The sequence below is a fragment of the Porites lutea genome, chromosome 4 (assembly GCF_958299795.1).
Source record: "Porites lutea chromosome 4, jaPorLute2.1, whole genome shotgun sequence".
NCBI lineage: Eukaryota > Metazoa > Cnidaria > Anthozoa > Scleractinia > Poritidae > Porites > Porites lutea.
The window spans coordinates 24931321-24954471 of NC_133204.1; the positions used below are offsets into that span (position 1 = coordinate 24931321).

The 23151-nt window shown below is 38.8% G+C and overlaps 2 protein-coding genes across 2 annotated transcripts; both read right to left on the reverse strand.

The window, feature by feature from the left end:
- Nucleotides 1-1888: 1888 nt before the first annotated feature.
- LOC140933051 (clathrin interactor 1-like) lies at nt 1889-17807 on the reverse strand. Its single transcript, XM_073382569.1, has 9 exons — nt 17642-17807; nt 17316-17517; nt 17075-17213; nt 15865-15996; nt 14621-14753; nt 11034-11389; nt 6387-6523; nt 5551-5883; nt 1889-4652 (listed from the first exon to the last, which is right to left on the reverse strand). The coding sequence occupies exons 1-9, from the start codon at nt 17671-17673 to the stop codon at nt 4206-4208; spliced, it is 1911 nt and encodes a 636-aa protein (XP_073238670.1). The 5' UTR covers nt 17674-17807; the 3' UTR covers nt 1889-4205.
- A 2237-nt stretch (nt 17808-20044) lies between these two features.
- LOC140934436 (uncharacterized) lies at nt 20045-22002 on the reverse strand. Its single transcript, XM_073384063.1, has 4 exons — nt 21909-22002; nt 21001-21186; nt 20580-20893; nt 20045-20053 (listed from the first exon to the last, which is right to left on the reverse strand). Exons 1-4 carry the CDS (start codon nt 22000-22002, stop codon nt 20045-20047), a joined length of 603 nt encoding a protein of 200 aa, XP_073240164.1.
- Nucleotides 22003-23151: the final 1149 nt, after the last annotated feature.

The window sequence follows — 23151 nt, forward strand, 5'->3', positions numbered from 1 at the left end:
TAAAGGGTAACCTGAGATCAGGCCCAATTTTAGCGGTTCTCATACATTCTCTCTAACGGCTACCGCTAAAATTGTTTTCGTTTCGCCTTGCCCGCCGGAATGTTATTACAAAGGAAAACGAAAATTGAGCCTGATCTCAGGTATACGGACACTGAGGGGGCCACAGAAAGTGTCCGTGTAAAGGATGTCGGAGTTTCGCTCTAATGCTGACTGGGCCATTTATTAAGCACTTTTAGAAATAGTTCATTTAGATATAGTATTTTTTCTGGCTATCTTCAAGCAACGTTTAACCTGTATTGTATTAGAAAAAATTTCAACTGCTACGTAACATTTGAATACCTAGAAATGACGACAATTAGCCAAGTGTAGTACAGATGTTTCGACAGGCTGTACCTTGAGACAATACTGTAGAAAAAAAGGGACCGGTGTCCTCGCGCAGAGTGTCCACTCAAAATTACTAGATTACTGTCACAGTGGAGGCTATGGAATTATATAAACCAGTATGACCACCGTAGTTGAAAATATGGTGGTTTCCATCAGTACTAATTAATTAGCTAAATGTTCAACATAGTTCGACTTCTGAAAAGTGTCCAAATGTCGACAACCTGCGAGAGAAAGTCGTTTTCGGTTTCACTAAAACTGTTGCAGTGTCACTGAATGAAGCAGGTCCATTTGCACTTAGAAATTCTATCATGGGTGACAGAAGCTCGGGGGGGGGGGTACTCCCATACATTACCTATACGGCTATGTGCCGCCCAACGGGGTCGTGATTTTGAAGCTCCTGATTTAGAACGGGGTATCCATTTCAGATGCGTTTTCTAGAACGGGGTATAAAAAATTGTGGATCACAGCTTTATCTTCTGTAGTATAACCCCTGGGGGAGGTACTCAACAAACTTTTTTACTGCGAGGCTCCGCCCCGAGGTCCAACCCCTTACCTTTAATGTACCACCAGAGGTGTCCCAAATGAGAGGTTCCACTGTGTGCTAGATTTTTACGTTCCCACTACGACTAGCCTGCGAATACAGACGTCGCTCCTCGCAGCTGGGAACCTTCCACCTGGAGGGATGAAACTTTCTTAGTGACGAGGAGCGAGGAGAGACGTCCGTTTTCGCCGGCTGCATTACGACATAAGCCTAATAATAAACATGATCTTATCATAAGAAAATAAGCAATCATCGGCCTTAGCCTCCTCTCGAGACATAATTTAACGCCCCTTATAACTATGATAACAATCATACGCCGTTTTTATGCTAGAGTCGTTAAAGCTGAGTGAGACGTTGAAGTAGTCTTAAGACGACTTTAAGGTCCATTAAAAAAACGGAAAATAAGACGGACGCATTTAACATCTGACGACATTTACGTCTCAGACATTAAATGGGTCCAGGATAAAAACGGGACGCATTTATGCCCATCTCGTCCGGAGACGATTGGTAAAAGTCAGTGTACAGTAAACTCACTTTAAGTGTCCGACTAATAGTAATGTCCGTCTAATAGAGAGTCAAGTAAAGGGAGTAAAGAAAGGCAGGGCTTTAGAACGTACTGTTCGGAAAGGATAAAATTCATCAAGAGAATTTCCGACCTCACAGCACTCACAAAATTACTCAAAAGCCATTCATTTCGGTTCATAATCGCTGCCCAGCCCTCAGGCTTGTCTCATTCTGGTTCCCAGAGCCCGTCGCTTCTTTCGGTCATGACTCACGAATGTGCATTAGGACCCACCGGCAACTTAAGAAACTTAACTGCAAGTAAGAAAATCTAGCGATTCCGCCATTCTGGTTCCTTTCAAAAATGAGACGATTTTTAACAGGTAATTACAGTGCGCGTATTCTGCAAATAAATCCACCCTAAATCTAGACAATTTTTATAAAGAAACGGTGACAAGTATCCACTGGTTCTCCGTCACATTTAATTTCAGAAGTTAAAAAAATACAAAAAAAATTCCTCCAAATTCATGTTGTAACGTTAATTCTACTGCTTGAGCATGTCTGATACTTTCTCTTAATATAATGCTTAAGAAAACCATAAATTATGTAGTAATTTAACTTACCAAGGTAAACAGGTTTTAAAGTCCCTATCCGTGATCATTTTGAAGAGAGTTGATCAATTAAGACACTAGAACATGTACTTTCTTCTGATTTCCATTACAAAAAAGTAACATGCTGTGGTTCAATTATATCCCCGGTCATTTTAATGGTTTCCTTTGTTGGACTGTACACTTAAAATTATTAAGACAAAGGAAAATGAGATACGAGGTTAACATAACATTCCAATATAATATATATGAGTACGGTAACAAAAAGCACTTAAGCACTCTTGTCTCTCAACATTAAATTCGGTCTGATATTTAATACAATAAATGTGTTTGTCTCACCTGGAAAACAAGACTAAAATGTGTCGAAAATTGCAAAAGTATAAGTTACGTTCACGAGTCTTACTAGTCCACCGAATTGTAGAAATAATTAGTTTACCAAAAATCCAACAGGTTTTGCCACGAACAAACTTGTCAAGGTTTATTTTCAGGATTTCTATATTCCTAACCTTGATTAGAAGGAAAGAGCACCAAACCAAGCTCACTTTTATTGTACACGTACACAAAACATTTTCTTGAACAAAGTCAACTTCACCCCTTTCGTTACGGGTGATTTGTACACATGGATCTACGCGTGCCAACCAACCTACATTTTAGTCTGTATTTCCAGTAGACGCCATTTCAATTGAAAAACCTTTCGATGAAGCAACAGTCTCAGACAATGCACATTAAAATTAACATGTGCATCGCTTCTAACAAATTTCAAGTCATCAAAATGCTGCAGTTGCACTATCACGTTATTTTTACTGTTTTCTAACTAACTACACGTTGGCCTTTAATTTGATTCAACTAACAGTACTCACACAATTAAAAAGAGCATCATTTTCACTCCAATGTTAGCTAGCATATAAGTTCATCAACAAATGGAAACAAACAGTAAAAAGAACAAGTACAACGTGTTCAATATGACTCTGTTGTGGTGCAAGACAAAAGAGTATCAGCCATACTGAGGCAGTGGCACAGCACCCCCATTAGTTAAACTTTTCAAAAGCAGGAAATTTGTTGAAAAATATTTGTTTAACTAATCTATTTCTTGATAACCAGTCCCATTCCACAGCTGGACGATTTTTAGGTATGACATACTTCAAAAATAAAACAGCGGTGTTAACTGCTTTTTTAGATGTTGTGGGTTCGGCTAATTTTATAAATGAGATAACAAAAGAGAGGTGTGAAGTCACGCTACCATGGTAGCAAAATTTTTTGGCTCACAACAATACGGAGCTTCAGCAACGACGACGGCAACGGCAACGGCAACGGCAAAAAGCAATGAGTTTAGATAGCAAAACAACACGTTTACACGTGCATCACGTTTTTTTGTACATTTCTTAGCCGTTGTAGCACGACTACGACGTGAAACTTCCTAATTTCACGCGCCCGCTTTGTAAAGTAGATGAACACAACACAATTTATTTTTTCTTTTTCTAAACTTAAATACAGTCCTTTCGGATTCAACCCCAGCAAATTTAGTCAACATTTGACAAGTTAATAGGAACTGAATAAGATCGATGAAGTCTGAAACAGTGCGAATTCACTTTTTAAGTGACGTTTTCGGTTTCCTGTCATCCAGAAATTTTGCTACCATGGCAAGGTGACGTAAAGACTTCTCCTCTCAATTTGGTAAAATAATACACAACTCATCTGAAAGGCTTTTCCATCACTTACGTATGTTTTTGCTTCAGATACCATTTCGCTTTCCTGAAATGTTTATATCAGATATAATCACCAACATGTGGTTACTTCGCTCAAGTTTTTTTTTTTTCAAAACAATTTTCGTGTTTTGTTAGGAAATCTGTGCCGTTTCTTTTTTGTTTATGTTAATTACATATATTCATTTTTTTACAAAACCAATTTTTAAAACTCTATGAATCAATGTAGGCATCTGGTTCATTGGCCTAACCCCAGTACACAGGCATTCTTCCTAAGTAACATTTCTTTAAAGTGTACCTAGCAGTCTGACCTGGTATTGCTGTCCTTCTGGGCTAGCCCAATGTTATATAATACATAGAATTAAAATGTTTGTCCCCAATTTACCTGATACTTCACTTTTAATTGAAAACAGGTTCCTCTCTAACACCACTCCCTAAAAGTATTATGTTCCCTATGCTTAACTGACATCAACTGACACCTTTGTATGTTGTATATCCACTGCTGCCAAAGCTTTGAAATTGTCCCATTTGTCTGGGCTGCATCACGTTACTAATTCCTCCAGCCATAGAAACCGGCCTTACCATTCCTTTGTTTGCTGCCATGTGCATCATTGGCATGTTAGAGGACATAGTCATCTGACTCATATTTGTAGTCAGCATGTTGACTTGAGGTGACATACCCACTGAGGGGACACCCATGTTCATTGGTGGAACCCCTACCATGTTGGGCATTTGGTGCACAGCTGGCATACCATACAAGCCCACTGTAGCTGCTGTTGTGCTCATTTGCTGTTGGTTTGAGTACAGTTCATTCATGCTAGGTTGAATTGGCTTGTCTCTATGGCTCATTGGACTCAAATTGTCAAGGCTGATATCAACTGGACTGTTTGACCATGTTGTTGACTTGATTGATTTCTACAAAGAAACAGAAGGGAATAAATATGGTTCCCTAGAGATAAGATAATTATTTATATTAGTTTAATAAGCTTTCCCTTAAAATTAGGAAACACTTATTTTGGTATGTTTTGTCCCTACCAAAGACGAATAAATCATTTAGTAACTTTAAAGATTTACAATAATCATACACATTATGTGGGGTTCTAATAGTGATAAACATCTCACCTGGAAACATCATATCGGCCATGTTTCATTAAAGATAACTAGAGACATGGGAATTATACCTAGACTTAAGAATTTTACTCCATTCTCAACATCTCAACATATTTACAGGTCCCTTACAGTAAACTGTACACTTGTCTCCCTCATCTGCTGAATGGGCTTGTTGCCGGCCCAGAGCCTAGCTGCTTGATCATATTTAGAAAAAAGTTTAGTGCTTCATAAATGGTCAGTTCACGTTATCAAAGTCTTAACACATGCTATTCCAAAATGTCTCCATTTCCTCCATCACAACATTAACAACTATTCTATACTTTGTACTCTCTTCTATGTGAATAATTAAGTAAGTCTGCACCACCATCTGCACCACCAAGCATCTCTGATGTGTTCACCCCCACAAGTCCTCCTTGCCTGCTAACTTTCATTGCAAATACTTTCAACTAAACCAACATATAAACTCACTTACTAGTAGGGGAGCAGAAATTTGAAAATGTATCCCCTGCAAATCTCTAGGTAAATAAATGTACTTGAGTGATGAAAAAATATGTATTTCGGAAATGAAAATTATTGTATATTAAATGTAACAACTATATTTTGCACACAGAACACAAGCAACAGTATGTAACTTCCAACTACCCCTTAACTGCTTATGATCTAAAAAGTGACCTGTTAGAAAAGTTATTTCAGCAACAAATACCTGATGTAATGGCGTGCTATCTGCAATTAATTCTGATGCTGGCTTTCCACTGGCATTTAATGGCTTTGAAGGAGTCAGAGTCTGTGATTTCAAGCTTATTGGTTGTTGAGCAGTTTGAGGTTGAACTAACAATGGTGAATTATTCAAAAACTGTCCTTGCATTGTTCCTGAGGAAAACTGATGGGTAAGTGCAGTAGGCTGCAAAGACTGAAAATCCACCCCTGATGACAGCAGATTACTTTGTGGCTGAACAGTTGAATTCGTTGCCAATGGAGCTGAGAAGGAGGATAGGACCTGCTGCGGTGGCTGATTTGCTGAGTGACTGACTACTGCCTACAATGAAGACATGAATATGATAATAAATAAATATAATGTTGTGTATAGTAAAACATTGTCTCTTAAACTAGAAATGCTCTACTGAATAGAATTAGTTGCAATAAATTTGACACTTTGTTAAGTAATATTTATCAGCAAGATAACTTTCATAATCTTTCGATTTCCTCACTCAGCAAAACATTTTTGGTGTTGCCTTCCTTGATCCATATCTAAGCATAACTGTATGTTGTCAGTTGGTAACACGGTCAGGTTTTGGTTTCTCTAACAATACTGTACCAAAGGACAAAATTAATATAATATATGAGAAAAAGAGAAAGGTTAGGTATTGTTTTTTCAATCATTAATTTACAAGTCACTTGGACAAACAGGTCAGTTCATTCAGGTCTTCCAGGCCCCATTAGCACTCTTAATGTTTGAAAAATTTGATAAGAAACCTTGCTCACAAACTGGAAACAACATTCACAAGAAAAGCTATTGATTAACATATCAGGGAACATTACCTGTTGAGGTTGTATCAAAGCATTGGTTTGAAAGGCAGTGAAAACGTTTTCTTCAGTTGTGTTGTTTTGGGGTGGGCTTGCAGAGCGGAAAGCTGCAAAATCTCCAAAGTCATCATTGTCTACTACAGGTCCTTTCTCTATATTCAAGACAAAAAGAGGATACTAAGGAGAAAATTTACTGCAAGACAAACATTTTCGTTAAAACCTAAACCCTATGCTTAGCATTTAAGTAAGGCACAACACAGCACTATCCAATGGAAAAATCCAAACCTTGATGCATTTTCATTAAAGTTACAAGTGTAAGTTATTTTTGTTATCTTTCAATCCTACAAATTGCTATTAAATTGTATTGTACATTGTTGCACTTCTTTTTAATGTCAAGAAAATGTGAGTGGAGAGAAAACTTTTTTAATTTTCACTTTTCAGTGGTCCAGATAAGAGATGGGTCTCGGGTCAATGAACCGACAAAGAAGGCTTCCTGGCCCAACAAATGAAATGTACACATAAAGTTACAGAAAAAAAAGACAGCACATGGTCTGGATGACCCCTCAGATGGTCTCCATGACCCCCCGCTTGAAAGAATTACCGACTGCAATGCTGCTTTTAAACTATTTAATTTCTGCCACAATGTTAGTAATAGCCTGCGTTGCAGCTGGCCCATGTATTGTCTGAACCATTTATATAGTCTGTCAGCAAATTACTGCACAAAAGCTTGTTCTGATATCCAGCAGAGTCGCAAGGATATATGTGAACATTTCTGATGGGCGGTTTTCTTACCAGTCTCATGATTAGCCCAATTGTTACGTGTGCCTGACGCTTGGGTTCAGTGACATGTCAAAATTCATAGAGGGGATTTGGCAAGAGGTGTTTATAGTAAACAATGGCAGGGCAGTTCAAACAAGAAAGCCCTCTTCAAGAGAGAACAATTCCTTCAAGGCCAGAATTTACCGACTGGTTTTCCAGCTTTTTCCAATCGCTGAAATCTAGTCTCAAAACAAATCAGGAAATTATGATATTCATGGACAAAAAAAAACTACACACATGTATTTAGCCACAATAAAAAACTTAAGGCTTTAACAGAAGTAAAAGAAAACAGTGTAGCAGTAAACTGCACTTATGATCAAATCCTGTCAGATCTACAAAAACATAAACCACATGACCCAATTACTCAAAATGCATATAACAGACCAGATCCATAACCTCTAAATGTGAGACTCAAAGTGACAAAAATAAGATTTGCTTAGTCAAAGTTTAGAATACTTCATGCACTGCATAACCTACGCTATAAGAGAGGAAAGCAAGAAAAACCACTGTTGCTAAGGTCACGTTTCACACTATCACGAGCTCATTCTCTCTTTTCACGAGCTGTGAGTCATGTTTGGCCTGTCCACACTTTATTTCCAATCCGACTAATCACAAACTGCGTAAGAAATTAGCCAATCAAAAATGCCGACGTAAGTCCTTGCAACTCTAATACAACTCAATATTGTGCATTAATTTGCAGATGCTCTATACAGAAGATTTAGAGGATCTGCAACGCAGGCTAAAGTGAAATTATTCCCTAATTTCACAAGTATACCATTTGATTACCTTTTAAAGTACCCATCACCTAAAATTTTATATTTCCTTATCTGAAACTATACGTTATTAAAATAACTTCTGTGAAAAAATGGTTTGACTGTAATACCTTGAAATCTTCATACACAACATTGGAACTGAGACGTACGGAACTTTACCATAGCAATTTTGTAATTTCACATGTGAAATTATTAATTAATGCTGAAATTTTGTGCCAAGATTAAGGAGTTATTTGTCACCCATGATATCAAAGTAGTTATATCACAGCTGCTTTTGAGTTCAACTGATTAAAGCACTCTCACACTGCTGAGTGTCAATGTAACCAGAACAAAAGTGCCAACTAAGCACACTATTTTATGCCCCCGTGAGGCCTGGAGAAGTAGGGGCTGCCATGTGAAAGTCTTGCTGTTTGGTGGGTAGAGGTAGTACCTTCAATTCTCAGTTATGTTATGACCCTGAGTATTGGCCCAGCCCTGGGGATTGAACCTGACTTCCTGCTCTTATACAGTCAAGTGCTCTACTATCTGAGAAAGTAAGCCCTAAATTGGGAGTTTGTTTGGTGTACAGAGGTTGAAGACAATGTTTGAAGCCTAAACAGTTCGAAATTGACAAGATTAAGTTGTGTGCAGGTTAGTGGCTTAAACAAACACAGCTTCATTCACGTGTACTGAACGTTTTCTCACGTGTTTTCGATTTGTTGCATAACAATAAGCTTCTGGGTGGTGAACAAGGTCGTTGTGAAGTCTTCCTTTGAGTTAAAGCGAGTGAGATGGCGGAGAAAGTTTGCGAGGTTGATGCATTTCTTTGAGATCGATGTTGCTGAATGTAACCTGAAACCTTCCATGAAACGTTTCAAAATGTTTGGTATTCAGAAAATTGCTTCTAGCGCACACAATTTCTTATATTCTTCTATGAAAGTTGCTCTTTACAATCGTTGTGAGTTGAGAATGACACATGAAAGAAAATCAGCAAGGTCAGTTTCATGCTTCGTGCGTGGAGACTGCTTGCATTTTGCCTTCCTTGAGAAAATCAGGTGTAAACATGGCGCGTTTCAAAGTGTTTGGTAATCAGAAATTTGCTTCGTTCTCTGGATGGTAAAGAGGAATAAGGCTAAAATTTTCAGGATTGACTGTTGAAAAAATGAGCATTCCAGTTATTGAGGCCATTTTATCTTTGAAGCAATCTATATTTTGAAATGTTGGACGCATTGCTGATTTCATGGATTGAAATGTACAGCATGACGCTGGTACACTGGTTCAAGAGAGCTCATTTTTCTCAAAAACCGCTTTTTCCGACAAAGTTTGACCTACAGAGCTGAAATCTATGAATAATTTTGATATTATAAGGATACTAGTTCCGCTCAAATCTATTATGGTTAAAACATGAAATGTTACCAAAATGATAATTTGCTGCGTGTGAATGTTACGCAAGACGGCCCGAATTATGCACATTTTTGTAAAAAATAAATTTCTAAAAAATGTAGAATTCAATAAATATCCATGATTTTTGGCAGATCTGTAGTTCAACATGTTGTTATTGTTTGTGCCAAGGGACAGCTTTGTAGCTGCTAAGGTTGAGGAGATATTGTACTTTATATGTGCCAAATTTTGTTTGTACACGCGAACCGTGCTACTGATCGGCACAAACCAGCCATGCATGTAAGTACAAAAGAAGAACACTTAATTTACCAGGCACAGGTTGCTCAAAAGACGGTTAACCTTAAACCCAAATTTAACATTTTCTTGACAAGCAATATGTTAGTCAATCTATGAGAACATAACCCAATAAGATAAAAGGCTAAGATTTGAACATACAATATCTATCATTGTAAGTTTTAACCCTGGGTTTATGTTTATCTGACTTCTACGAACTGGGCCCTGGTCTGTACTACTAGCAAGCCATCTGCTGTTATAATAACTACATATAATATAATTACACAAATGGAATACATGGTATTTTAAATGATTCATGAATGTAAAGTAGACTAGTTGATGACAATGACTCAACTTTTGGCATTCACTGAAATAAAACATTGTCCCTATAGATGACCTTAAGGCACATTAACCTGAGATCAGGCATTATTTATTTTTTTTCTTTTTGCTTCTTTGGCTCGAGAGGGAAAAAAATAACGCCTGATACATTCATTTAACAAGCCGTCAACCGCCCCCTAATTTACATAATCTAACGTCTGCATGACCTGTCATGTTATTAGCCAGTAAGCGTCTACCATACAGGAATCAAATTTTGGCGCGAATAATGTCTCTTTTGAAATCAATTTTAGGGAAAAGAACATTTTTAAGTACGTCCATGTTCAGATGGCGCTTCGATTCCTAAAAAAATATAAATGTGTTGGTTTTGTGATGAAATACTGCTAGCTGGAGCTGTCGTACCTTTATTCAACAGCTACAAATAATAAAGAATTTACTGGTTAAAGCTTGTTGACTTTGTTCTCTGCCGAAAGCAGTGAAAAAAAAAATTAGGCTGCAGCACCATATTTCACGAACTGAAAGGTGTTGTGAAAGCGAAGATCGCTCAGAATAATTCGCAGATTTCTGAAGGAAGAATTACAGTCAAACCAGGTCAAGATTCCATTCATGAATTGATTATTTGAAAAGTGAACCCGTTTGTCACTTCTGTAACTTGTAACCGGTATCAAATTGCATTCAAATGATCGGTGAAGTTTTGACTGCAACTTTTTAGTATACGACGAGATGGAAAATATTTCAATGGATGAAACTTCTATTTAGACATTTTTCAAATTCAAGAAAACTGAGCCGGCAGAAATTTCATAACAAACTCGCGTGTGTATTCACTGCTCATTACGCAAGAAAAAATGCAGAGTGAAATCAACAACAACTAACGGATGGCGGCATTTTGGCCAATCGGAACAGCGCAAATCATCAGTATTGTTTCCTATCCAATCACAAAAAAGTCCAGACTCTGGCTTTTTCACATGTGATCCGACAAAGAAATGTATCATGCCCTCTTCCCGTGAGAGACATAAAGGGATAATAGGGAGAGGGCATGATCTCAGGCTAAAGGCACATATATTTACAACTTTCGCCTTACCATTGATGCTTCCTCCACCAGGAGGAGCAGAAGCAAAATCTGCAAAGAAGTCTTTTTGTGCTGGGACAGTTGCAGAAGTCTGTAAAGGCTGCATACCAGGAGGTGTTAAATCAAATAAGTCCACCAAGTCTGCATTACCAACTTGCAATGTAGGTGCTGAACTTGTTTTAACATTTGATGGTAAATCAATAGAAGAAGTTATTTCTGATTTCCCAAAATTTGCAGCGGCACCAAGATCAATAGTTTTTGCACCAAATTTAGCCGATGATTTTGGAGTTGGATTTCTGGATGAATCTGCACTGTTGACAATATCTCTGTCTTTTTCTTCAGAAGCTTCTTCTGCTTCCTCTTCATCACTAAGGATAACCATTACAATTAAATAAACTAATTCTATCAATATTAAGCAAAGCATGACAAAACAAGGGTAAAATTTTTCAGGATTGTTTATCATAGTCTCAGACTAAAAGTACCTATCAAGTATTAATATTAACAAAAGTATAAATGATCAAGCTACAGAGGAACCTCACTCTATGAACACCCAGACACTGACAAAAAGCTCATACATTTCCTCTACAATCAACCCGCTGAATACAGACACAGGTTAATGCCGACAACAGACACTTCTACAGTCAAGGGACACAAGTATTTGTCACTTTCATAACAGATGCGCAAAATTTTTACACTTGTTGTGCACAATGTCAACAGTAAAAACTTGATGGAGGGTGTGCATTTGGTCAATAAAGGCGGGAAAATTGGCAAAAAAAAGAAACAATCAAACATCGACCAAGAGTACGAAAAAAATTGCATAGTTTCCGAAAGAAAAGGAATATGAGCTGTTTGTGTTTTGATGCCTTGTTTAGCAGGAACAAAAAGAGGGGAGGGGGAGGGAGAAAAGTGCGAAAGAGGGAAAAAGGGAAGGGAGCGCCTTCTATAAGAGACAGTGTTTTTGTATTCTGCCCACCATTTTCTCAACTAATCTGATGACATCAGCTGTTAATGCATGACCAATCACTTGTAGGGGGCTTCTCAGCATGGTCCGAACTTAATTGCTTTGTTTACCAGAAATTGTCAAGTAGAGATGCTTTTTTCAAGTAATATCATAATCAAGCAAAATAAAATATCTTTGCTGTTCTTACTCCCAAAGCAAACATGGCAAACATATTATAGAGTACAAGCAGTCTCTCTCTTTTTTTTACAGCTTGCAGTCTACTACAAACAATGATCAGTTTCGTGTGAATACACAAGACCTTTGGTCTTACCTCATCAAACAGAATGGTCACAAAGAACAGAACAATCACTGGTAGCCTGAGACGCGAATAATGAACGGAGAATTATAAACAGTTGTCAAAAAGCTCAACGGATAGTTTCTACCAAAGTTTCAGCTCTCTCTTTACAAACCATTTAGAAGTTCATTCAAGACGGCATATGTTTTTGCACAAAAGGCTGTCTTGTGAATATTGGCATTGCAGATGTCTGGCAAGAATCGCAATCACCTTGAATCGCCACTCGGTGTTTGGAAAAATCCAGTATACAAAACCTCCTGAGCATCTCTGCCTGCTAAACAAGCTATTATAGTTGGTCCCAGTTCGGGTTTTAATGTTAAGGCAATGAACAAATTAATGTGGGTTCTTATAGCAGGCGTCCCTTACCCTCTCACCCCAAACCCCCTCTTTTTCCCTTTCCTCCCTGTCCCCTACCCCTTTCGATGCCTGCTAAGCAGGCTAATACAGTCATTCAACGTTAACTTCAAGGTTACCATAAAATTCCGAAAATAAGCCCCGGGGCTTATATTTTTCAAAGGTCCTTTTTGAGGGGCTTATTTGTGGAGAGGCTTATATTCAGAGGGGCTTATCTACGGAGGGAAATTTGCGTTTCCAAATCGATTGAGCTAGCCTTATAGTTGGAAGGAAATTTACCATATTTGCTTTGTTTTACTTTGTATTTGAGGGCAGTTTTTTCAAGTACAAGCCCCCGGGGGGCTTATATTTGGAGGGGCGATTTAACGGAGGGTTTTTTGCGTTACCGGTTTAGGGGGCTTATATTTGGAGGGGCTTATACATGGAGGGGCTTATACATGGAGGGGCTTATTTTCGGAATTTTACGGTAGGTCACAAAAAAATGGTCATATTTTTTTGGTTTTGCTTCTGAGAATTAATTTTTAGTTCTCATGAGTCGAAAATGTGCTGAACTGTTCACAGAGACCAAAGAATTAATTGTTACTCTGTCTCAATCTGTGCAAAACAAAGCAGAACTGTCAAGACTGTTGAACATTCCAAGAACGACTATCACGAGTGTTCTAAGCAAGTACCGAAGGACTGGCACAGTGGAGACTTGGCACAGTGAAGTGAAAGGAAAGAGCTTCACAAATAGAGACAGAAATGCGTTAAAGCGTTTGGTTAAAAGTAACAGACATCTTACCTTACAGAACATTTGTGCAAAGATAAATGAGTGCAAAACAAAGACTTTCAGCCAGAAAACTGTGCAAAGAGTGTTGATAAAAAAAGAAGGTTAACAAAGAAGAAAATGGTGGTTCAGGAAGCGAATCGAAAAAAGCAAGTCAAGTGGTGCAAAGAGCAAAGAGGTAGAACAGTAGACAACTACTGGAAAAAAGTAATATTTTCAGATGAAAGTCAGATTGTGCTTGGTACAAACAACTGTGTTTACATTTGGCGAAAAGACAACAAAAAGTACAACCCGCATCTTATTTGTTCTCGCTCTGAATGGAAGACAAGTTTGATGATCTGGGGATGTATTTGTTATGATAGTGTTGGAACTCTGACTGTAGTTGAAGGCAACATTAACTCTGCCACGTATATTGACATCCTAGACAAGAACTTATGGTCAGTAGTTGTCTGGTATTTTGAGGGAAAAGAATACTTGTTCATGGATGACAATGCGCCTGTTTACAGAGCCCACAATGTAGACAATTATAAAGATCAAAATGAAGTAACCTCAATGGAATGGCCAGCACAATCACTAGATTTAAATATAATAGAAAATATCTGGCTCTACATGAAGAGAGAGCTGTAAAAGTCTGTGGTAAATATCGCTACCAAAAATGATCTCCCACGTGCAATCCAGAGTGTGTGGCAGAACATCAAATTGGATTATATAAGAAACCTTTACCAGTCCATACCTGACCACCTAGACAATGTCATTGAAATGAAGGGTCATCTCACTAAATATTAAGGTGATTTTAAAGTAAGATTTACCAAATACGGTGTTAAAACTAGTGCACGTAAAATGTAAACAAATGCCGCCATATTGAAACTGACGAATACTTATGTCCCTTGACCGTATGTACCGAGTCACATACTCTCATATACTGTCAACCTCACTTTACAGATGTTGGTTATCTATGCACTGTCTATGACTATATCTTAACAAAGAAACCTAGCAGAAACTGCAAATGATCTTTTAAACATTCTGTCTAATGTTTAGTCGACCTAACTGAGACACAAAATAAAAGTATCAGTACAAAGTAAAGTCATGGATTCCATCGCTGTATTTCAAGACAAACTAAAGTCTGTTGTAACAAGTAGCTCCACATAAATGATGGACAGTTACAGCACAGTTCCTTTAATTACCTTTCCTTATCTCTGTACTCTCCATAAGACCCTGCTCGCTCTCGCCATTCTCTCAATTTACTTTTACGCACACTTTTTCCATTGAATTCATCAAACTGATCTGTTCCACGTGGCTCAGAATCATAACGATCACCTGTGATGCAATGATAAAAACAACAAGGTTTCTCAATCTGCAATCAAAATTTCATTTCACTTTTATTTAAATGAAATTGTTTTGTGTAAATAATAAAAATATGGAGGACATTGTCTCTACAGTTAATTTACTATTCTCATTGGGTACATAATATTTTGGCATGTAATGTGAGAAATAAGAAACTCTTTTAAATTCCATCGTGTCAAGTCTGGGCGCTAGTTGCATGATGCATTTTGGGCTTGTTTAGAATTGCTTGGTCTTTCCCTTCCTCTTGGCCAGTTCAACAGGGTTCAGTGGAAGTGACTTTCACCCTGGCCTCCCCTCCCCTGGTGGTAGTTTGCATCAAAAACCCTTATTATTTGCTATACCTGTTGTCCCAACAGCATTACTTATTATTAGTTCCCCAAGACGGGATGATAGTGCAGTGGGAACATTACACTTCTACATGTAAAAGGCCTTCGATATTGTTCTGCTTGAAATTCTTGCCAAATCCTCTAACCCTTGACCCACTTGCTCTTGGAAAAACCGTTTTCCACCGTTTTTTGGCCATAAAAAACTAAAACTGGCAAAAAACTGCAAAATATCCAGCTATAGCATTTCAGACCCAGTCATGACTTTAACCTTTTCCTTTCCCTCCTTCCATCTATTTCGTTTTTCTTGCCCTATTTGCTCCTTTTGATGACCATTCACTAAGCTTCATTTAGAAGGGAAAAGTTTTGGGGAAATACTTTAAAATCATAGGATTAGATGGAAAGAAGTGCAGTTGGGTAGTGGACCAAGACTTTTATCAGGATTTTTGAGTCAACTTTACATGGTTTTTTTTCTCTGGCCTCCTTGACTGAATTGTGCTCATTATGGCATTGTTTAAAGATCTCTCCCTCATGCACAAGTTACATGACAAAGTTGTCCTTGACCATTAAAAGAATCTATCTTATGGAGAACTAAGGTTATTTGGGGGTTGTCACACAGGTACAGTTAGGGTGTGAATGGGTTAAGTTCGTGCTTCATCAGGCCTGAACGTGCTTGGCTCTTCATCAAACGCTTCTTCTAACATTTAATCTGTAGTTACCAACCATAACATTCATACCAAAAGTAACTGACAAAATCTTACTGTAGTTTCTTGAAAAGTCGTCACTGGAAACACCTTTGTACTTGTCCCGATTTTTCTTTGCTCTTTTCCTTTCATCCTTCAGCCTTTCATCATCTTGAACCAGCTCAATAAGATCTTTCACTTTGTGGCGAACTGGATTAAAAAAGATGAGAACAATAAATTAAGACAAATATATTCTAACAAGTAGAATGACAGACGTTTGTTTAGGACCTCGAAGGTAGCAGTGATTTTGATAATGCTAAATCGAGTTTATTGACCAGCTATGAAACTTTTTACCTGCAAAGAAGGCTACCCTAACCAATGTAAGGAGGAAAGTTGAAGATAACTAAATAGGATGTAAAGGAACTGAAGAAATTGCACACAGTTGAAACAATGGCTAGTTTGTATGAAACAGCAGTTTGCAAATTGCAATATGCCACATGGTGTCTCTACAGCTAAGACCTACACCCCCTCCAAAACAACAAAACTAAGGGCACTTTCCATTTGTCAGAACTGACAAGCCAGACCATTCCCTTCGTAATAAAAATTTCACTTGTTAATCAAAGGTAACCAGCCACATCAGTCAAATCCTAAATATTAAGGAGATGGCTTTTCTGCAAAAACTCTTGGTATAAGCTTATTTCCTCGTCAAAATGACTAGTCCAGCCATGGTCTGGCTGCCAGTTCCGAAGTTTGGAAAGCGCCCTAAAAACCCCCCACAGTGATGATCATGTGCTGTGTAGCCACCCACAAAACTTCAAAACTTTTAAATGTTTGTGATATGTATGTCAAATTTTATTTGAGTGGTTTCACTTCAGTGTCAAAAGTAATGATCCTTGCACATTCATATCATCCCCATCACTTGTAATCTGAAGTAATCTTCCTGAGGTGGTTACTACTAAGGATGTACTGTTTTTATTATGAAAGACATTATGATCAGGGTTGCAAATATTCCTTTTAAAAATGATACATGTCCAACCGCTGTCACCGTTAACAGTTGGACTAACCACAAAACTTGGTCAGGCAAACAACTATGACCGGTAGGATTTCATCAGACCGAATGTTAGTGGCATTCAAGAAAGCTCAGACCTACAAAACTCAGACGCCCCCAAAACTCACAAGTTTTCTAAATTATGGGGGAGGGGGGGGGGGGTATGAGATCTGAGTTTTCTAGACCCTTAACTGTTATTTGCAGCCCTGTAAATAAAGCTCAAATAGACATTATACATACTATTCACTCCTTGGTCTTTCCCGTACTCATCAAAGAAGCTGAAGTTTTCCAGCTGCCTCAAGTCGTAAATGTGGTCTCTGGTGTTGGTTACCACACGTTCCGACCCATTCTTTACGAGATAGGTGAGAAGTAACAAAGACTAAAAAAAACAAGAAGAAGACCCTCTTCAAGAAATAGAACAACAAATCTTTTCATTTTATAATAGTTCAAAAATGATAACGTACTAATTTTGCGTTCGAACCTTGTAAATTCTCCTCCAGTTCTTTTTGTTTTCGTGCAGCATTCTTTTCCAAAGCATAGACATCACTTCTGGAAAATGCTCGTATGTGTACGTATACCTTGCTATTTCGGCCATGACAGTTCCGTGAGGACCCCAAGTGTCGTCATTTGTGGCTTCCCTGACTTTCGCCTCAATTTCGGTGTAGTTCATAACTACGTTAGTGCTGTTCAAAAAAGGAAATAATTAGCTTTTACTTGCGTGCATAAAATAAGGTCAAAGCCTATCAATCGATTAAGCCTCCGTATCGTACTGTCTACAAACTCCTTTTTTAAAGTAAAATAACTTACACTCTGTCCTGTAATTCACGAATTTTCCACATTATGAATTCTTGTATTTTTATTTTCGTATTTCAATCTTCAAATCATTTATCTAATACAAGCGATGTGAACGGATTCAAGATGATTAACCCTAAAGATCCCAAAGACAAAAAATGGCGTACACAGAGTTTAGTCTACTTGGTGACGTCAGATAACTTCGTTTCCAGTCCCCTCCGGCTTTGGTACACACCCCCTATTAAGACATACAACGTAATGACGGACACCTCGATAAAACGAACAGCAGCTAAATCCCCCCGGGGGGGGGCACTTGAGTATTTTTTGGGTGGGTATGTGCCGCCCGGGACTCCAAATTGGCACCCCGTTCTAGAAAAAATTTCCCCTAAAACTGATACCCCGTCCTAGAAATGGGCCAATTTTTTATACTCCGTTCTAGAATTCGCCCTAAAACTGATACCCCGTTCTAGAAATGGGCCAATTTTTTATACTCCGTTCTAAGGTGCAACAAGAGTACAACGGTTTGCTTGTTAACGCGTTGAACCGTATTTTAAAAAGCAATCTGTCCTTGAACAATTTCAAATGGCTTCTTACAAAAGTAGAGCTTTCGTGCGTTCGAAATATTATACCCCGTTCTAGAAAACGCCTCTGAAATGGATACCCCGTTCTAAATCAGGAGCTTCAAAATCACGACCCCTTTGGGCGGCACATACCCGTATAGGTAATGTATGGGAGTACCCCCCCCCCCGGGCTAAATCCCCGGCGAAAACAAATTACAGACGTTTGACTGAAATAAACACCCGCTATTACGGACTCTCGCTAATAAGGACACTACCTCGAGGTCCCTACAGTGTCCGCTATAAAGGGAGTTGACTGTTCATCGGTATTTCCGGTCGTCGCTTCTGTGAGGTGTGCTGTTCCCAGGCTACGCGATTTATCTTCCATTCCATGCTGAGTTTATAGTAATTCAAATAAAAATCCCGAGAAATGAAGAGTTTTTATTTTAATAAGGTCTGAGCTGGACCGAGCCAGTGAAGTCATAGGCGTACGGGCAATTTTTTGCCAGCTGGCGGTAAACTGATTTGCACAAACAATTCTCCCAAGTTGCCCAAATTTTTACGAAACAGTCGAAAAGAAACGAGGGTCATACGATGCAACAACATAGGCCTACATATATGAAGTAGAAACATTCTTACGTATGAATCTATCATATAATATGAGCTCATTTCTTTGCCATTTTGAAGGCCGAAGATATCAATGTTGAATGATGCGATCCATGTCATTGTTCACCATTGATGACTACAGAGTTGGGGTTGTTGCCCTATGGTGCTGCGGCCTGCGGAGGTAAGGGGCTGTTTACATGACACCGGGGCGACTTTTGCGCCGTAGTGAGTTCACTCCGGTTCCCTCTCATGGCTCTACATTTGTTTACATGATACCACCACAAAATGTCATGCCGGCGCGAGTCACCCCGGCGTGAGTTCACCCCGGTTGTTGTACTGGGGCGAGAATTTTACTCCGGTACGAAATCTCGCAACGGTATCATGTAAACGTGAAACGACCACGCGTTTCGGTGTGAAATCGGCCTGCCTGTAGACTGGAACGGGTAGCGCATGCGTAATTGTTTGCGATTTTGAATCTTACGTGTAGTTTATCAACATGAAGTGTACCTTCAAATAACGAGATATGAAATGACCCAGTCATAATGTAAACGCGATACGAAATAAAAAAAAGTCATCCGGATATGAAACTCGCGCCGGTGCGAGTTTTCTCGTGTTAACACCCCCTAAGCTACGTTTTCCATCTGCGCAACCAGGGGCGTAGCCAGCCCATAGACAGCGTGGGCCCGGGCCTACAAATTCTTGGTTGAATCACTCTACCGCTTGTAAAAAATTATACGTTGTTGGGGTGAGAAGGTGTTGGTGAGATCAGTGCGTACTAGTCATGCGTACAATTTTCAGGATATGCGGAAATGAAAGTCATCCAGGCCTACAACTAGTCGAAAAGCTGGCTACGCCCCTGACAACGCAATGAATGATCGTTCTGCAGAACACAATCACACAATGTAGCAGGTGTCACTCCAAGGATATGAACCACATTAGAAAACACTGGGAACATATCAAATAGATCATTCTCGTGCATTGTCTCCAGCATTTCTGGAACAGTTATGTGGTCCAAACTTTCTTGCCTCCGACACCAGCATAGGGTCTGAATGGTCATGTTTGGCATTTTTACTAAAGGAGATGATTCTAGAAAGTTATGCGGATGTTGATCAGTTTTCGACTGGATATCTCCCACACCAGCTAGTGTAGAAGAAGAAGAAGAAGAAGAAGAAGAAGAAGAAGAAGAAGAAGAAGAAGAAGAAGAAGAAGATACTTTTAGCTAGGGTAACTCCTACAATTACAAAAACTGATGTCCTTAGAGGCCCTAGATAAAAAGAAATATAAAAATATGTTAAAAATACTTAAAACTAGTCCTAACTAAGTTAATAGAAAAATATCCTAAAAAAAGGATAAAAACTATTACCAACTATTAATAAAAACTACAAACTACGATTAAAAACTTCACATCCATGATAATAAAAAGCTTTTTTCGTACATTCTAATTTGATGGAGGGAAGACGGAGATGATTACTTTGCCGCGTTTTTCGCTGTACGATATCTCTATTAAAGTAAAAGTAGTCCATTAAAAATTGCGGGCAGCGCTTATGTAGACATTTCTTCACAAGGTTTAACGCGTGAATCTCCCGTCTAAGTCCCAGCGTATCATATTTAAGGTGAGCTAGCGCTTCATCACTGCTGTTAGTTTGTATGATAATCCTTGCCGCACGTCTCTGTAATTTTTCTATATTATCAGCATTCGTGCGTCGGCAACAGTTCCAAACGGTATCACAATAATCAAGAACAGGAAGAATAAATTATCTATAAATTAGAATTCCTATTCTCTTACTAACTTTGCTCATTAAATAATTCACGTGTGCGTTCCATGAAAGCGACTCATCCAAAATTACTCCTAGGTGTTTATACTCAGCAACCCGTGTTAGCTCCTTGCCATCGATATTCACAGAGAGATTAGCAGTTGCTAACCTAGAACCAGTACCAAATAAAACACATTCTGTTTTGCCTTGGTGAATGAAACGACTGTTGTTTACAAGCCAGTCATTAACCTTGGCAAGTTCACTGGTAAGAACACTAATGATTTCTTGGGTATTTCTAGCGGTGAAATACATAACTGTATCGTCAGCGTACATCAGAATCTGGCATCGTTCTAGAACAATAGGCAGATCGTTGACAAACAGGACAAAGAGTAAAGGGCCAAGAATTGACCCTTGCAGGACACCTGAGGTTATAAGACATGGATCAGAGATTTCTTACCAAAAATCACGAGTTGTTTTCGGTCTGTCAGGTAGTTTCGGAACCAGTCTAACTCAATATCCTTAAGTCCATATGACTCTAGTTTGCTAATAGGTATTTCGTGATCAACAGAGTCGAATGCCTTGCGCAAGTCAATAAATACCGCTCCAGTGAGCAATCCAATGTCAATGCCACTTCGGATGTAATCTGAAAAGGCAATAACAGTGGGGTTATTTTTGCGTACTTCCACTCACTCGGCACTGTTCCCTGCGACAATGTTTCATTTACAATTCAAGTCAGCGGTTTGGCAACAACCACTGCAGCATCATTCAACATACGCGGTGATATATTGTCAAGACCACTAGCCTTGCTTGCTTTGAGACCTTGAAGTGTCTTTACAATCAGCGACTCATTTACCAATTCAAATTTAAAATTTGGTACAGTACCCAACGAAAATAAAACTACAAATATGTAAATCAACATATGATACCCTTCATTAATAACCAGAAACTCATCAAGTGCTAGGCAACCACTGTCTCGTCGCCGACTTCAGGTTAAAATAGAAAATATCTATCTCTTCGAAATAATAACAAAAAAATATGGAAACTTTTTTAAAAACTGGCTTTGCCCCAATTTCTCTTGTGCCCAAAAAATCTAGGTTGCCCAAACTTTTGACCTTTTTTTGGGCGGGGTGGGGGGGGGGGGGGGGGAAGGGCAGCCCGTAGGCCTATGAGTGAAGTTCTAACATTCTGGCACACTTAGACATGTGACAAATTTGTCCCTTAAAATTGAGTAGCTCTGCTTAACGTTATCCCTCATCATCATCATAATAATAATAATAATAATAATAATAATAATAAATATCTCTTCTAGTCGCGGTTGGACAAAACAATTTTCAGTTTGCCAGATTTTTTTCTAAAATGACCCACTCCGCGCCTCAAAAGTCGAATGTTTCACTCCATTTTTGAACGGGGGAGGGGAGGGACAGGTCAAGCAATGCCTGCTAGGCCATCTGTCTGCCATTTTTGAGAGTCGTACGAATTTGCTAGCCAATTTTTGCGCAATTTTTGCAAAAAATCATTCACAAAAAAAATTTTTTGGGACACTTAACTTGCAAATATTCAATAGCAAGAATAACAAATTTAACAAATTTAAAGAATAGGCCATTTGCACGATGGCGTCATTTTACTACTACGACCAGAATTCCTCAGGGTATTGCTTTCTTGTGCAAATTAAGGCTTTTGTTAATGAAACCTCACTGGGATTACCAAATTTAAATACGAAAAGAAAAACGAAATGAATTCTGGTGTTAGCAGTAAAAAGGCGTCATCGTGCAAATGGCCCATCATAAAGCCCACAGGCAAAGCCTCGACTGAGTTCGCAGATTTCGAAACAAATCGCAAAAGTAACGTAAAGTAATAACAATAATTTTTCTCGTCATCTAAAAAGACTAAGCAACAAATATCGCAAGAATAGCAAGAATAGCACATTTAAGAAAATTCTAGAGTTGGAAAGAGAAAAGGATAAGGAGGGTCTCGAGAAGTCCGCAAATTTCGCACAATCGCGAAAGTACTAGAATTTTTCTTGCTATCCAAAAAGACTTAGTATAACATGCAAACATGGCACGAATAGCAAGAATAACAGAGAAAAGGCCAGGAGGGACCTCGGGAAAGTCGCAAATTTCGCAAAAAATCGCACTTAAGGAGGGGGGCATTGGGATTTTCGGTTTTGCGGTTTTGGCTATTTTTTAGATCGGTTTTTCGGTTTTTGTTGCAAAAGACTTCAGTTTTTCGGTTTTGGTGGTCATTGCGGTTTGCGGATTTTTCGTTTTTTAGCATCTGGTTTTCGGTTTTCGAGAAAAATTCTAGCGGTTTTTCGGTTTTGGTACCCGATGTGGTTTTTGGTTTTTCCTATTTTGTCCTATTTTGGGTTCCGGTTTCTGTTCGATTTGAGCAGCACTTAATCTCGAATAGCCGCGAAACGCCAAAGTATTTAGAGGAATGCGTGACAAAATAAATGTCATGATAGGGGATCAGAGCGTCTCCCTTGACGCCCGGCGAGCCTTTGACCTCGCAGACCAGGGCGACCATTTGGTCAGTTTGCGAGCTATGGCTTCCAACGTGCCTCCCGCGCCAGCAACGGAGGAAGCAATTGTGGATTGTGTTGCGTTTT

What these genes read in the sequence shown, in the direction of transcription:
- LOC140933051 (XM_073382569.1), bottom strand. Translation starts at nt 17,673, where the DNA reads ATGTGGAAAATTCGTGAATTACAGGACAGAGT. An exon ending in GAAAGACCAAGGAGTGAATA is followed by an intron (nt 15,997 to 17,074) that starts GTATGTATAATG and finishes TTTTTAATCCAG; the next exon opens with TTCGCCACAAAGTGAAAGAT. An exon ending in CGACTTTTCAAGAAACTACA is followed by an intron (nt 14,754 to 15,864) that starts GTAAGATTTTGT and finishes ATTGCATCACAG; the next exon opens with GTGATCGTTATGATTCTGAG.
- LOC140934436 (XM_073384063.1), bottom strand. Translation starts at nt 22,002, where the DNA reads ATGGCAGACAGATGGCCTAGCAGGCATTGCTTGACCTGTCCCTCCCCT. An exon ending in TTCGACTTTTGAGGCGCGGA is followed by an intron (nt 21,187 to 21,908) that starts GTGGGTCATTTT and finishes TTGCCTTTTCAG; the next exon opens with ATTACATCCGAAGTGGCATT. An exon ending in AAAACAACTCGTGATTTTTG is followed by an intron (nt 20,894 to 21,000) that starts GTAAGAAATCTC and finishes CTATTGTTCTAG; the next exon opens with AACGATGCCAGATTCTGATG.